Genomic DNA, 15,757 nt, shown 5'->3' with positions numbered 1-15,757 from the left:
AATCTTCCGTACGCACATACATTGCTCTGCCCACTGCCGTTGATGCCACCGCGCACGCGTCTGACTCGCCACAGCACGCCGGAATCCAAGATGGCTGCCGAGGATCTTGAGTGGGAGAGATCCAAAATCTCCAACCAGGACACCAATATGCTGAAGAGGCTTGGCCTCATGAAGAAGGAGGACGCCATCCGCTTCCCCAGCGAAGAAAGCTACCCCAAGCCTCCAATGGAGTATCGGGTTAGTTTTGTTGATCACCTGATCCGCGGCCTTTCAACCCCAATCCACGATTTCCTCCGCGGCCTTCTTTTTGTTTACGGGATTCAACTGCACCAGTTGACTCCCAATTCCATCCTTCACATTTCTATTTTTATCACACTTTGCGAATGCTTCCTCGGAATCACTCCCAATTGGGCTCTGTGGAAGCGCATTTTCTGCCTCCGCCGTAATGGCTCCCACAACGTCACTTATAACATAGGTGGCGTTGTTATCTGTGTTCGGACTGATGTCGATTATTTCGACGTCAAGTTTCCTGATTCTGTCCAAGGATGGCGCAAAAAGTGGCTCTACATCCACGAAGAAAGCGCCAATTCTGTGGAGCACAACATAGTTCCTTTCGACGGAAGTGCCAGGATTCAGCGTCGCCGTTCCTGGGATGCCGAAGCTTCTGAAGAAGAGAAAAAAGCGACAGAGGCGCTCATGGCTCGTATCCGTCATCTTCAAAACACTCGAGGCAAAGAGCTATCTGGTGTTCAAATTACTGCCTACTTCCTTAGGATTAGGGTGCAGCCTCTTCAGGCTCGCAAAAATCCCCTCTGGACGTATTCTGGTGAAAACGACGCCAATAGAATCTCCGACGATCTTTCTGCAAAGGACTTGGAGAAGTTGATCCGAAGAGTTTCCCGCTTGGCAAAAAAGGATCCTATTCCTTCCGCTTGTCGCGTGGAACCATACAGCTCCGCCAATCCTCTCCCCGAGGTATTTTGCCTTCTCGAGTTTCTATCTTGTTCCGAATTTGCCCTGTATCTCATTGTATTTGTGTCACTCTAATTTTTCTTTTGTCGCTGTTTTCTTTCGTAACCATCCTACTATGACTTCCCTTCCTCCTCTTCCTGAGGATGGAGAAGTCGAAGAACGGGGCATCGTTGCCGAAGATACCCCAGGTTCTTCTATTCCTGAAAGTGAAGTCGCGGGTTCCCACAAATCTGCGGCTTCCCATGAAAAGGAAGTTGAATCTGAGGCCAGTGAATCGACGCAATCCCTTCCTCCTGCAGTTTCCCCAAAGAACAAAAGGAAAAGGCATGATGCCGAGGATTCTGGCACTTCTAAGGCTGAAGAAGCTGGTCCTTCTAATCCGAAGGCAGCTTACGATCCTTATGTTGAATCCCTCATCAGCTCGTAAGTCACCTATCTCGCTATATTTTTGTACTCGAAATATTTATCTTGTCGTGCTTTTTATACTGCCGATTTTTTGATCAATCAGTGATGAGGAGGAAGAAGTACCAGTTACTGACGTGGCTCCTCGAACAAGCACGTCACGTACTGTACTTGCCTCAGACACACTAGTTGAAGGAGAAGAAACGTCGCCTCCTCAACAAGACGTCGTCACCACTACTCCGCCATCAAGCCCCCGAGTCCCTTCACCAAAAAGGGCAAGGGTTGAAAAGATTGTTGATCCTGCCCCTCAGTTGGGCAGTTCGTCGACTCTGCTCTTAGATGATGTAAGTCTGTCGACATCTATATTTTCCTTATTTTATTTTTTTCACCTTTTCTCTTTTTCATGCCGATGTTTCTTTTACTGTGTTCACGCTGAACAGCCTATGATCAAGGATCTTCTCCGCATCGGGTCCCAATTTATTGGGTACCGTGAATATGCCGCCAGAGCCGAAGGTAACGACTTTTATACTCGCTATTTTGCACTGACTTTCTATTCCTGTTGCTTGTCGCTATTTTTTGATCTTTCTTTTCTTTCTTTTTCATATCTCGACAGAAAAACTCTCAGAGGCCAACGAACGTGTCGACGCACTTGCTCAAAAACTCGAGCAAAGTGAGGCGGCTCGCAAGAAAGCTGAACTTGCTGCTAGCAAAGCCAAGGCCGAGGTTGATGAAGCCAAGGTGAAAGCTGCTAGTGTCGAGGAACTGCAGAGAAGGCTCAAAGATGCCGAATCTGCCTTAGATGAGCAGAAAACTGCACAAACTGTGCGTGAACAAGAGATCGTCAAGCGTCTGAAGTCGCAAAGTCGACGTACACTGAGTAATATCATCAACCCCTTCTATTGTACTTCCTGTTTCTTGGTTTTTGACTAATGGTTTGTCTTGTGTGGCAGCCCAAACAAACCAAGATTTTGATCTGGAGAATCCCGTCAATGACCCTCTCCTTGATGCACTTTCTCTTCTGGAGTTCCATGGGCGCGAAATTCGTGAAGGCGTGGCCAATGCCAATGCGAGTTTGTCGGCGTTGTTCCCCTTCTTCTTCCCGAAGAAAGAGGAACCTTCAACTTTCCTTGCCCTTGCCAAGCTTTTCAATTCGTCGGAAGACCTGGGATTGAAGATGCGTCAGGAGAATATGAAGGTTGCTGTCGAGAGTACTGTTGCCCTGGTTGCTGACAGCCAACAGACGCTTGATTGGATGAAGGTTGGCGACACCAGCCAGATAGAGCATTCGAGATGGAGGTCGCTGATCAAGGCAGCCAAGCCCAACACGAAGAAGATCTTGGCGTATCTGGGGATCAAGCCAGCTTCGACTCCTAGCTCCTCGAGGCCGGAGGTCTAGTTGCATGCCTCTGTTTTTCTTTCTGTTTCTTTTGCTTCTGTTGCCAAAGTAGTCATTTGGCGACACGTACTTTCTTAACTCCACTGTAATGCCCTTGTAATTATTCCAAGAGATTTAATGAAGACTTCTATCTTTGCTTGTTATTTGATGTTGTCTTGTTTATTTTTCAGTTGATATTTGATAACTATACTCCATCTTCTGCTCCTTCCAATGTTTCGCCTTCTTCTTCCCGCGCGAGGAAAGCTTTTGGTGATACCGCTCCTGTTGACGATACCTTGTCGCGAGAACTGGATGAACTTCGGCAACAACTTCAGTATGCGAAGAAGCAAACACTTGTGATGATGGAGCAATCTCGTAAGTCATCTGAAGCCGAAAAAATTGCTCTTCAACAAGCTCGCGAGGCCGTAGCTGCTAAGGAAATTGCTGCTTCCGATGCTGAAAAGGCGACTATTCGAGAAAATTTCATGCTCGAATTAATGAATGAAGCTAGTGCAGATATGTCGGGTATGTCTATTTCATCCTCTGATATCTTCCATCTTCATGCTACTGTCTTTTAAAGGTTTCCACTTCTTTGTTTTGATAGGTGCCTTTACTGATGCTGCTGCCGAGGAAGAGAGGGTGAATGCTAGGACAACCCTCCTTGTTAATCTCTCCTTGGACCATGGTTCTTTGTTTTGGGCTACCCCGGAAAGGACCCGCCAAATTGTCAGATTTCAAGATCGCGCCTCTCAAACTCGCGATTTCCTCGACTTCTGTACCAAGACCTTGTCCTTGGTTTACAACTCCATGTTTCCTCGCAACGTCCAACCAAAAACTCTTCCTGAATTGATGGAAAGGTTCAAGGATGCTCGCAGTATCCATGATTTTGTCAAAGCTCAACTAGTAGCTGGTGCCAGATTTGCTCTTATCATGCTCCAAATCTGCCACTCGAAGCTTGACCTTACCCAGGTTGTCGAGAAGGTTCACCAAAAAGTAAAACGGCGAAGAGTTGGTGTTGACAGGATTAACACGAAGGTTACGCCTATAGCCGAAGAAATGATTGAGGACCTACTTCGGATGGATGCGAGCTTTTTGCCGATGTCCATTATGCCGATTTTCTTGGTGCTGCTCCTGAGGAAAACAGGGTCACTCTTGATGACATATTGAATCAAGACTAGTTAGTTTCTTCTTGTAGATATTTCTTCTTTGTAATCCATGACTATATTGTAAAGCAATCATTATATTTCTCTGTTTGTTTAGCCCCCGAGTGTTTCGGTGACTCTTTACTATATTTGTATACTTGCGAGGTTTTAAACCAAGGCATTTATATATTTAAGGCGAATATGAGCCCCCAAGCTTTTTATTGAGCACTATTTTGTATTTTTGTTGACTCACGAGGTATTTGAATACCAAGGCAAGTTTTTCCTTTTGTCGATGAACTATATTGAAATTCGTCGGAGCGAAGACTTTGGTCATGTCGATAAGGAAGAAAAGTTATATTGTCACTATCTTTATTATATTGCAGCACCGCGAGCCCGCCTCATTAAAAACCTTCTCCGGCCCCACTCGGTGCCCCGAAAAAGGAAAAGAGTGCGTCTGAAAACTTCGCGGGCGTTTCAGTACATTGAAGCTTTACAAAGACTATATTTTGACTCTAGGCGTAAAAACGCCTAAGTTGCGCCACGTTCCAGGGGTTTGGCTCCTCCACCCCTGTCTTCTTGTCCTTTATTCTGTATGCTCCTCCTCCAATTACTTCTATGACAATGTAAGGGCCAAGCCATGGTGACTCGAGTTTTTCATGACTTTTTTGCGTGAGCCGAAGAACTAGGTCTCCCACCTGAAAAGATCTTGGCCGCAAACGTCGACTGTGGTAATTCTTCAAGTCCTGTTGATATTTGGTTACCCGAGATAATACTTCATCTCGAGCTTCATCAAGTGCGTCGACGTCGTCTTCTAGCACTCTTCTCGACGTTTCTTCATCATATTCAGCGACACGTGGAGAGTTGTGCTCTATCTCGATTGGTAGTACTGCCTCTGCTCCATGAACCAGGAAAAACGGAGTTTCCTGCGTTCTTTGTGTTTGGTGTTGTTCGGATGCTCCACAACACGCTTGGTAGTTCTTACGGCCAGGTATGTCGAGCTTTTTCCGGTGGTCCTAACAAGCGTTTCTTAATACCATTGCAGATGATGCCATTGGCTTTCTCGACTTGCCCATTGGTTTGAGGATGTGCGATCGACGCAAAGTTCAGCTTAATACCCACCTCTTCGCAATAATCTTTGAATTCATGGGATGTGAAGTTGCTGCCGTTGTATGCAGAGCGATCTTTGTGGGCACTCCAAATCTGAAGACGAGGCCTTTTACGAATTTTACTGCGGATGCTCCATCTGAGTGAATTTATCGGCTTCGCTTCTATCCACTTTGTAAACTTATCGACAGCTACTAGCATGTACTCCTTTCCTCCTGGCCAGGATTTGTGTAACTTACCCACCATATCAAGTCCCCATTGAGCAAAGGGCCAAGACAATGGTATTGGTGCTAGCTCTCTTCTTTGGAGAGTGAGGTTTTGCGGCGAACCTTTGACATGCGTCGCAAGTTCTTACTATGTCCTTGGCGTCCTCGATTGCTGTCAACCAAGAGAATCCTGCCCGAAAAACCTTGGCTGCGATAGCTCGACTACTTGCGTGGTGGCCACATATTCCTTCGTGTATATCCTTCAGGATTATTCTTCCTTCTTCGGGTGTAACGCACCTTTGCAAAACGCCTGAAATACTTCGCTTATACAATTCTCCCTTGACCACCGTAAAAGCTTTGGAGCGTCGAATTACTCGCCTTGCTTCAAGCGGATCATCGGGTATTTCTTTCCTCATGATGTATGATATGTACGAGCTGCATCCACGGTATCTGTATCACCATGACCAAGTCCTGATCTTCTTCTTCGTCCTCTTGCTTTTCCTTGGCAGCCCCCGAGGGTTTCTTCTCCTTCTTTTTTGACTTTGTTGGCTTAGTGGATCTCTCTGTTATCTCTTCCCGAATACACCGGCGGGATTGGAAGGCACTGTGACCCGATGTTTGCGAGAACGTCGGCTTCGTCGTTGCTCAACCTGCTAATATGATTTACTTCGCATCCATCGAATAACTTTTCAAGCTCGTTGTACACCTCCTTGTATGCCATCATGCTATCATTGATTGCATCACATTGGTTCATAACTTGCTTTGAGCCACCAACCGTGAGTCGCCAAAGATTTTTAATCGAGTTGCTCCGCAGTGCTTTCGCCATCTTCATCCCGTGTATGAGAGCCTCATATTCTGCTTCATTGTTAGATGCGTTAAGGAACGTCATCCGGAGGATGTACTTCAATTTGTCGCCTTCAGGTGATATGAGTACTACTCCTGCGCCAGCTCCTTCTAGTCTCTTGGACCCATCAAAGTTCATGGTCCAAGTTCTCGATAAATCTGGTGGTCCTGTATTTTGCAACTCCATCCATTCTGCGATGAAGTCTGGCGGTATTTGCGACTTTATTGCTTTTCTTTTTCATACGTGATGTCCAGGGGAAAGTTCTATTCCCCAAAGGGAGACACGACCCGTAGCTTCGGGTTATTCGAGATATTTGACAAGGGAGCTTCATTGACCACTATGATCGGGTGTGCCGAAAAATAGTGACGCAATTTTCGTGCTGTCGTGAACACTCCATATGCTAGCTTTTGGTACTGAGGGTACCTTTGTTTTGAAGGTGACAAGACTTCGCTCACGAAGTATACTGGCCGCTGCACTCCATGGATTTTCCCTTCTTCCTCTCTTTCGACAACTAATACCGTGCTAACCACTTGGGGCGTGGCTGCAATATACAGCAGAGAGGTTCCTTTTCCTTTGGAGCCACCAGGATTGGTGGTGTCGAGATTTTTCGCTTCAGATCCTCGAAAGCTCTGTCGGCCTCTTCGTTCCACTGGAATTTATCTCCTTGTTTTATCAGCGCATAAAATGGTAACGCTTTTTCTCCTAACCTGGCGACGAACCTGCTCAAAGCTGCGACTCGCCCAGTTAGCTGCTGTATTTCTTTCAACTTTGTTGGCTTTCTCATTGTTACTATGGCTTGTATTTTGTCGGGATTTGCTTCAATCCCTCTTGCCGAAACTAGAAACCCTCGAAGTTCTCCTGCTGGGACGCCAAAAGAACACTTCGTCGGGTTCAGTTTGAGGCAGAATTTGTCGAGGTTGTCAAAAGTTTCTTTGAGATCCTCGATCAATGTTGTCCCCTTTTTTGATGTTATGACGACATCATCGATGTATACTTGCACGTTTTTCCCGATCTGTGTTGCTAAACACTTCTGCATCATCCTCTGATATGTTGCTCCCGCGTTTTTTAGACCAAAGGGCATTGTTTTGTAGCAAAACACGCCGTAAGGTGTAATAAACGCTGTCTTGGCTTCATCATCTTCTTTTAATCTGATCTGGTTATAACCAGAGTATGCATCCAAGAAGGAAAGACGTTCGCAACCTGCCGTGGAGTCGATAATTTGATCGATCCTTGGGAGGAAAGTGATCCTTAGGACAATGTTTATTGAGACACGTAAAGTCGCTTTGTCACGAGAAGGACTGTCGTGTTTTTCTTCGGCACCATCACCGGGTTAGCTACCCATGTGGCTTACGTAGATATTTCTCTGATAAAACCAGCTTCTTCGAGTCGATTTATTTCTGAAAGCATGGCTTTGCGGTTTGGTTCGAAAACGCCGCAAAGGTTGTCTGATTGGTTTCGCTGTTGGATCCAAATTTAGGTGGTGCTCGGCAAGTTCCCTGGGTACTCCTGGCATGTCAGCTGGACACCATGCAAAGATTTTCCAGTTCTCACGGAGGAACTTGACGAGCGCGCTTTCCTATGCGATATCCATATCGTTTGCGATAGATGTCGTCTTTTTGGATCCGTCGGGTGAATCTCGCACCTCCTTAGAATTTTTCTCGTGTTGAAAGTTGATTCTTTATTTGGCCTTCCAACGTCTGGCAGTACGTCGTAATCAGTCATGCTTTTTGACGCCAAGTACTCGGCTTGCATCCCGAAAGTTTCTGCCAACCTGTGAAAATCCTTGTCGCACTTATCGGCTAAGGCAAAGCTTCCCTTAACTGTGATTGGTCCTCTTGGTCCGGGCAACCTCCACAACAGGTATGTATAGTGTGGTACTGCCATAAATCTAGCATATGCTGGTCGTCCCAACAGAGCGTGGTATTGTGATGGAAAATCCACGACTTCAAATTCGAGCTTCTCGATTCTATAATTTTCTCGGGTCCCAAATTGAACATCGAGATTAATTTTTCCCAATGGATAACTTGGTTTCTCTGGTGTAATGCCGTGGAACCTTGTGTACATTGGTTTCAAGTTTGCTAAGGATATGTTCATCTTCCTCAATGTATCTGCATACATGAGGTTCAAGCTGCTGCCGCCGTCTATGAACACTCGAGAGACATCAAATCCTGCGATAACCGCCGCGAATAAGTGCCGATCGCCACAGTCGAGGAACTTGCTGCGGATGATCTGCTATTGTGAAGCCGATATCTTGTCCTGACCAATTAAGGTACTCAACTGTTGGTGGAGGCATTTTCTCTGCCATAAACACCTGTCGTGAGATTACTTTTTGAGCTCTATTGGACGGCCTTCCCTTCTGAATCATCAACACTGCTCCGTTGGAGTTAGGATCGACATAGGGTGGTGGTGCAGGTGCTGCCGCTATTCTTAGCTGGTGTCGATTGTCCTCTGTAATCGCGGGAGGTGGCGGTAGATGAACCTCGCTCCTAGGCTCCCGAGGGTTTCTCTGTGCTGCTCGAGCGTGAGCATTTTCTCGCGTATCCGAACATTGCCTGAAAATTTCGACAGTCTTTCTGCAGGTGCCCTGACTGTCTTTTCCCGTTGCTGTCGAGGAAGAAGTGCATCTGGCACGGTCCGTTCAGCATTTCCTCGGGGGACACGAAAGGTCTTGGAAACCTCGGCCCACTATTTTGCCTGTTGCGTGAATCATCCCTATTATCACCTCGTTGTTCACTGCTTCTCTGGTAATCATCTCTATTGCCTCCTGTATTTGTCCGAAAACCTGCCGAAATTTGTCCTGGAGCGTCGTAGTTCTGATACGTCCGAGGAAATCTTCGCCTCGGTTGATAGTTTCGACCACGGTCCTCCTCTCGGCGACTGTGTCGTTTGTTGTGGACAGCGTCTTCTCCATCTGCCCATTTATTTGCTATCTCCATTAACGCGGATACTTGTCCTTGGATTGGTCCTTCCCAAATCCTCGACAAAGTCTCCACGCTCGACTCTGCGACAAACGCATCTATTGCTCTTTCGTCGAGATATGTTTTCTGCCGAGTTTTTGATGATATTCCATCTCTGGATGTACTTTCTCATTGGCTCATCGGCTTTTGTCGACACGCTCTCAACTCCTCTAACGATGCGGGTTTTTTGCACGTGGATCTGAAGTTCTTGACGAACACGTCCTCGAAACTTTCCCAGTGTCGATGGATCCCGGAGCGAGTTTCTTTATCCATGATCGTGCGGCACCACTCGGGTGCACCTGGATGCTTTGCATGGCTGTTGCCCTAGTTCCTCCTGTCGGCTTCACCGTCTCCAGGATAGTCGACTAGCCAATCCTCTCGGATCTTGAAGGCCGTCGAATTTCTTGAAATTATCGGGTAACTTGAATCCACGAGGGGACTCGCGTTTTTCGGACTCTCCTCGTGAAGCATGGTAAGCCGCACATATCTTCGTCGTTGAGTTCGGGGATTGCCGATGATCCCTTCTGTTTGCCGCGCTCGTCGACTCTTGCTTGTCTTTGCTGTGTCTCTTGCTCCACTTGGCCCTTCGTGCTGCCGCTGTTGCTGCTGCGGGTCGCGGACTATTTTGCCTTGCCACTCCTTCGGGAGGCGTTGATATAAAACGCTGTCCCCATAGCTCCAACTCCTGCTACCGCCATATTGTACAGTGTTTCCCTTGGGTCACCCGGAGGTGGTTTAGATGCAAGGATAAAAGCATGTGTCGCCATATACCCAGCCTCTGGTGTCTTAGGGATGATGTTTCCTCTTGTATCTATCGACATAAAGGACATGTCGAGGTTTTGAACCAAATGTTCTCTTTCTGCCTCGGGTATGTGTTGCAGCCTTGATCTTGCTCTGTTCCGCGCCTCCCGATGGCTATCACCCGTAGTTCTAGATTGTCGACTTAAATCTGCCCTTCTCCTGCTGGATGCAGAAGCTGCCTCCTTTCTCCTGTTCAACTCATTTGTCTGTTTTCCAATTCCCTGGCAGCTCGTGCGAGCCTATATTGATATGCTTGCAATTCTTCTGGTGTGGCTGTGGTAGCCATTGGTTCTGTGCCGTTCATAGCTCTCGCAGCTCTGTCCCACGCTGCTTGTGAAAGTTGAACTCTATCTCGCGGCTCTGGCCCGACGTATTTGTTGCCCAAGCCTTGTCGCAGATTGGAGGGATCGACGTATGGATTTCCCAAACTGTCGAAAGCCTCAGATGTCTCCTCTTGACCTTCAATGGCGTAAATCTGATGATACCTTGTACTCAGATCTATGTTGGGTTTGGTGACATCATCGTTGAGATTGATGAGGACCTTGCCCACTGTGAGAGATTTGTCGATGAAGTCATGACTGTCGACATCGCTTGAGCCATCGCTTATATACGAGTCCGCAGATGACTCAAACGATATGTCGTTGAAGATCTTGGCGAGTTTCTCTCTTGCTCTGATACTGACGTAGCGTGTCGCCGAGGTTTCTTCTTCTCCTGACTCGTTTGACGATGCATAGCTTGAAAAATCGGAATCGGCCACTGATGATCCCGACGAAATCGGAATCTCGACACGATACGATCCTTCCTTCTCGACGCGAAAGTGGAACCTTCCGAACGTCATCTCCATGGGCTCCGCCAGATACGCATATGCATCCAAACGGGAGGGTGGGTGAGGAACAAAATCGACAAGACCAGTAGCGATCTGTTTACCTCGATCCATTGTGTTGCTTGCGGTTGACGATGTCGAAGATCTTGAGCGTGCCATCGAGATCAGCTCCTTACGCCTCTAATTCCCACAGACGGCGCCAATTGACAAGGTATTGACTTGTCAATGCCTATGGATTGTAGGCTAGGGTTTAGTTAGAAGTAGAGGGCAAGTAGATCTCGAAGGTTTCAGCCGAAAAGTACTCGACGAATATGAAAACTAAGGTTTGCAGACAATGATTCGATTTTTTTCTTTGTCCCTCGACTCCCCCTTATATATGAGGTGGAGCCGAGGGACTCGTGCTATACAAGTTTACAGAGTCCGGGACGGTTTCTAACTCATCCCGCCAGATTACAAACAACACTTCCTATTACAACTCTATCTTTCCTTAGTAAATCTTGGGCTTCCGAATCTTCTTATTCTTCGGGTATTGGGCCTCCAGTAAACCCCGGGTACCATCTTCGGCAGGCCCATTTGGGATGCCTATGTCAATCGGTGATGCGGATGGAGATATTCATTGCGTGAGACAAAAAAAAAATGGATAGGGCATCTCGATTGTTCACGTAGCACCGCTTTGACCAATTCCCACTGAATCAACAGGTAGTGCCCATGGCCCAGCACCGCTCCATCCATATTTGGCTACATCCACCCGAGCGATTTACCACAACAGGCGACCACCAAAGCACACGAAGAAAATTAGTATAACCCAAATCGCTACGCAGCACCAAATCGCACACGGAAAAACCCCTGTGAAAACCAGATCATACAAAAGAGTTACGTGTCACCACTACGGTAATTCAGAGGAGACCTCAAAATTATGAGAAAAATGGAGTGGGTTGCCCTATAATATAGTAGATATGTTTCTTGAAATCCTGCAATCAAAAGAGACCTGAATTTTGAAGATTTATGCGACGATCTCACAAAGCCCAAGCCCGTCCTTTGTCTTTTCCCCTTGTGCTTCTCCTTCCAAACACAACTGACGTGGGGTGCCGGCGGCGGCCGGCGAGGCGTCCCGTCCCCCGCCTCCAGCTCCAAGCGCGCCCCATCTTCCCGAGGCAGATAAACAAACCAGCTGACACCCGCGCTCGCCTTGGAGAAGGGACTCGAAAGGAATGAGATGGCGGAGACGCACGGCGGCGGGGCGCGGCGGAGGTGGCTCGTCGACATAGCCCGCTGGTGCCCCTCCCCCGCGCAGTTCCAAGCCGCCGCCGCCCTCCTGCCGCCGCACCACCACCCCGCCATCGCCAGGTATACTCGCCGACCAATTCAAACTCCCGATTCACCTTTTACCGATACTTCTTCGGGGAAGACTTGCATTGGATCTTCTTGTTAGTTGAGATCGTAAGATCAGATCATAAAAAGCATATTTATCAAATGCGAAAAAGTCAAATAAAATTATACAACATACTTATGGACGGTATCTACAACTCCAAAAAAAAAATCAGCTCAAAAGTCAATCTACTTTTAGAGAAACAAAAAAGATAAATTCTGTTGTGAATAGTGTCAGCTTTGGGTGAATAGTATTTCACACTATTCATTCCCAGACTTATCTTTTTTGGCTCTCTAAATGTATGTTGAATTTGAAGCAGCGATTTTTTTTGTGTTGCATATATAACATATATGTATGTTGTCAATTTTTTGAGAATTTTTTAACATGTATTTTCTCTTCAAAAAATTGATCTCATAGATCCTATCTAAAGCAAAATCCCACCCAAGTTGTCCCCATACTTCTTCGCTCCTCGCCTGACCAATTTTGCTCCACTATCTCTAAAAAAAGTTGCTCCACTGATTCCATATATTGCTATTAGTAGATTGGATGGGAAAAAAGTTGGAATCTGTAGGATTGCGTTCGAATTGGTCGGAGATTGATCTCCCCAACTCACTGCTGCAGGTTTGTCAGGGAGGAAGACAGGAAACGAGCGCTCCTCAGCCGGCTGCTCCAGTACTCCCTTGTGCACCATGTTCTTGGCATTCCGTTCCACCAAATAGACATACGACGCACGGTCGAGGGGAAGCCGTATCTGGTACTGCAGCGTGCTCAATCAATTTACATCCGGACATTGCTACAATCTCCAAATCATTCACTATTACAGTCAAAAACATTCTTTTGCTCTTCAGTCTAATCTGCATCAACAGATAAAATGAGCATTTGTTAGGCTGAGTAGCTTTTGCGATTGATCGGTCGCTCTTCAATTAAGTACATACCCTTGTTATCTTGCAGGAGAACGGAACTGCGGCCTTCAGAAACTTCAATTTCAACACGTCGCATCAGGGTGACTACGTCGGCATAGCATCTGAGCTCCTCTGCCTCGTTGGCCTTGACATTGTGTGCATCTCTAAGCCCCAGGGAGAAACCACTGTGGAATTCCTTAAGAACTTCTCGTCGTACCTTACAGACCATGAGTGGAACTGCATCGATCGTGCTGCTGGTTCTGTTGAGATGTTAACGGAGTTCTACAGGTAATTATATGTTGTTGGGAGCTGTCGAATAGAAAATAGTATATGCAGAATCAGCATTCAGAATTGTGGTTGAGCTAGCGTCAGAAGCTCTATCTTAATTGATAATTCACTGAACTATGTGCTAGTATAATTCAGAGGACTGCGAGCTAGTTCTAGAATCACCAAGATGGCAACACGAGACAAGAGTCACAAGAGTAGTAGATATGGAAGACCTGAATTATGGATTTCTGATGAAATCTAACCAAGTACATGTATTCCCATATACAAAAAGTTGTCATTACTGCACCTAAGTACATAGATGTCGCAGTTTTTAGCAACCCAGTGAGCTGCATGTGACTTGAGTAATATTTATGCATAACGAATCTCTGGGTTCTGCTAATAGTATATGCATATCAGTATTCAGAGTTGTGGTTGAACACCATGTCCAAAAAGCAGCAGAATCAACATTTAACTGGCCGATTAAAACGTGCTTGGTGGGTCACCAAGTCGAATTCAGTGTGATTGGTGCATTACTTGCCTGGACCGATTAGTCGTCCGACAACACAAGACAAGAGAAATAGATATGGCATACCTGAATTATGAATTTCTGCTGTAACCTAACCAAGTACCTGCACTCTCATGTCCAAAAATTTGTCATCACTGCACCTGAACAACCTATTGTGCTGCATGTGGCTTGAGTTCTACTCCCTCCGTCCCATAATATAAGATGTTATTACAACCATCCTAGATTGGCTGCAATGCATCTTATATTTTGGGATGGAGGGGGTACCTTTTAAAATTTAAGCATAACAATGCCAACAATTTGTACATCTCCCCACATCTTTTATAATGTACTTTCAGTTTATTAATTTACATCGGAATGAGTAAGTAAGCATCACGCAGTACCAATGACGCAGTTCTGCTTTTGAAAGAAGTGTGCTATGTTTAGAGTTGAAATCTCTTCATGTTTTTCATGATCTAAATTATTCATATATTGTAGGTACTGGTGTCTTAAAGAAGCATTTGTTAAAGCTATAGGTGCTGGGGTTGGGTTTGGTCTGAATCGCTTGGAATTCCACCATGTTCAATGGAGTAACATATCTGTGTACATTGATGGGATAGAGTCTAGGAACTGGAGATTCTGCCTTTTCAACCTTGATGAAATGCATTTGGTATGTAACTATGTTTGGATGTTTCATACCATACTTTGCATAGGCAGGAATCTCATTCAAAATTGATTTGGCGATATAAGTCAGTTATCTGTTCTTTGCAAAGTGTGCAGGTTAGTTCTTGTGATATGTTACTTACAATTATAAATGGAATTGCAGGCATCCATAGCAAAAGGGCATCCGGAAGATGCTGTAAGCAGCTTCAAGAGAACATTGTCTAATCTGGTTTTCGAGGAAGAAGAATTTTATGCTGCACTAGAGATACCTGAAGAAGTTTTCACTCTGCAGACAGTGGAACAACTTACACAATTATAAGATTAGCTAGCTATGCTTCTTAAACTGTGCAGTAGCATACTAGTGCATGATTATATCAAGAGGTGAAGCTCATCAGGTTTATTAATTTGCAGTATCATACTACTGTAGGATTGAATCAAGGGATGCCATACATACAAGGTATCAAATTAGTAGAATACATCAAGAGACTAAACAAATCAGGAAATTAGGAAGATAATTATATGCCTGCTAAATGTAAGCTATTTTTTAATTGGAACAGGGACGCATGATTATACCCACAGCTTTTGTGCAGAATAATTTATAGGATTGTTTTTTCAATCTGTGGCAGCAACAGCCTCACCTCTCTCATGGTCATGGGAACACATGGGCAGTTCCAGAATCCTTATGTAAAAAGCAACCACTGTGCATCACTTCATTACCAAAAACCATGCAACTAAAAAGAGATTTAATTAGAAAGTCGTGTCAGACCCTAAACTCATCAGACGAAGAGTAAAGGGTTGTCAATCTTCAGTAACTTCAGAGATACCGCATCAGTTTGTCGGAATTGTCTGTAATCCAATACTTCAGTTTTACATCCTCGCACTTTAGTACAAATAGTCACTTGTTTGTCTTCTTCCCCTATTTAGCCTCTAGGGTTCGGGCATCTGTATGTAATTGGGTGCTCCTCTGATCATCTATATCCACTGCAATGGATCTCTGAATTCGACCCTTTCTCTTTTTTGCGTAAACTGGTAGGGGTGAGATTCAGGCATATCAACTCGTATGAGAGCCAGTGATTCTTGCCAGAAAATAGATCGTGTTGTGAGGTGAAGTTGAGTTCTCTTGTAAAATCCTGCATCTCGGTTCTCGATTCCGGCAGTGGTGTAAAGTGGACGGTGCCGGCTTGGCGGGGGTGTCAACATTTGGGTGATCTGGGGCTTCGAGTGGTTGATAAAGAGTATATCTTTGGTCTTAATATCCCATTGTCCACCTAGATCCATGCATCACTTGGCGACGCCGGCGGCGCCAGGATCCACAACTTCGAGTCTAGTTGTAAGTTATGGCTTACAATAAACTTCCTTCTCCATCTAGGTTGATTACCTTGGCTGTGAGGTTTGGCTTGCAAGTTGCTTGCTTAGTTGCTTTGTTAA

The 15,757-nt window shown here is 45.7% G+C and overlaps 1 protein-coding gene across 1 annotated transcript; it reads left to right on the top strand.

The window, feature by feature from the left end:
* The first annotated feature begins 11,633 nt into the window (after positions 1-11,633).
* On the top strand, positions 11,634-14,954 carry LOC127294785 (uncharacterized). Its single transcript, XM_051324683.2, has 5 exons — positions 11,634-11,973; positions 12,617-12,749; positions 12,947-13,185; positions 14,165-14,336; positions 14,493-14,954. The coding sequence occupies exons 1-5, from the start codon at positions 11,843-11,845 to the stop codon at positions 14,646-14,648; spliced, it is 831 nt and encodes a 276-aa protein (XP_051180643.1). The 5' UTR covers positions 11,634-11,842; the 3' UTR covers positions 14,649-14,954.
* The last annotated feature ends 803 nt before the right edge of the window (positions 14,955-15,757 follow it).

This window comes from Lolium perenne, chromosome 4, assembly GCF_019359855.2.
Source record: "Lolium perenne isolate Kyuss_39 chromosome 4, Kyuss_2.0, whole genome shotgun sequence".
NCBI lineage: Eukaryota > Viridiplantae > Streptophyta > Magnoliopsida > Poales > Poaceae > Lolium > Lolium perenne.
This window is presented reverse-complemented; position numbering and strand designations above follow the sequence as displayed.

What these genes read in the sequence shown, in the direction of transcription:
- LOC127294785 (XM_051324683.2), top strand. Translation starts at nt 11,843, where the DNA reads ATGGCGGAGACGCACGGCGGCGGGGCGCGGCGGAGGTGGCTCGTCGAC. An exon ending in CACCACCCCGCCATCGCCAG is followed by an intron (nt 11,974 to 12,616) that starts GTATACTCGCCG and finishes TCACTGCTGCAG; the next exon opens with GTTTGTCAGGGAGGAAGACA. An exon ending in ATGTTAACGGAGTTCTACAG is followed by an intron (nt 13,186 to 14,164) that starts GTAATTATATGT and finishes CATATATTGTAG; the next exon opens with GTACTGGTGTCTTAAAGAAG.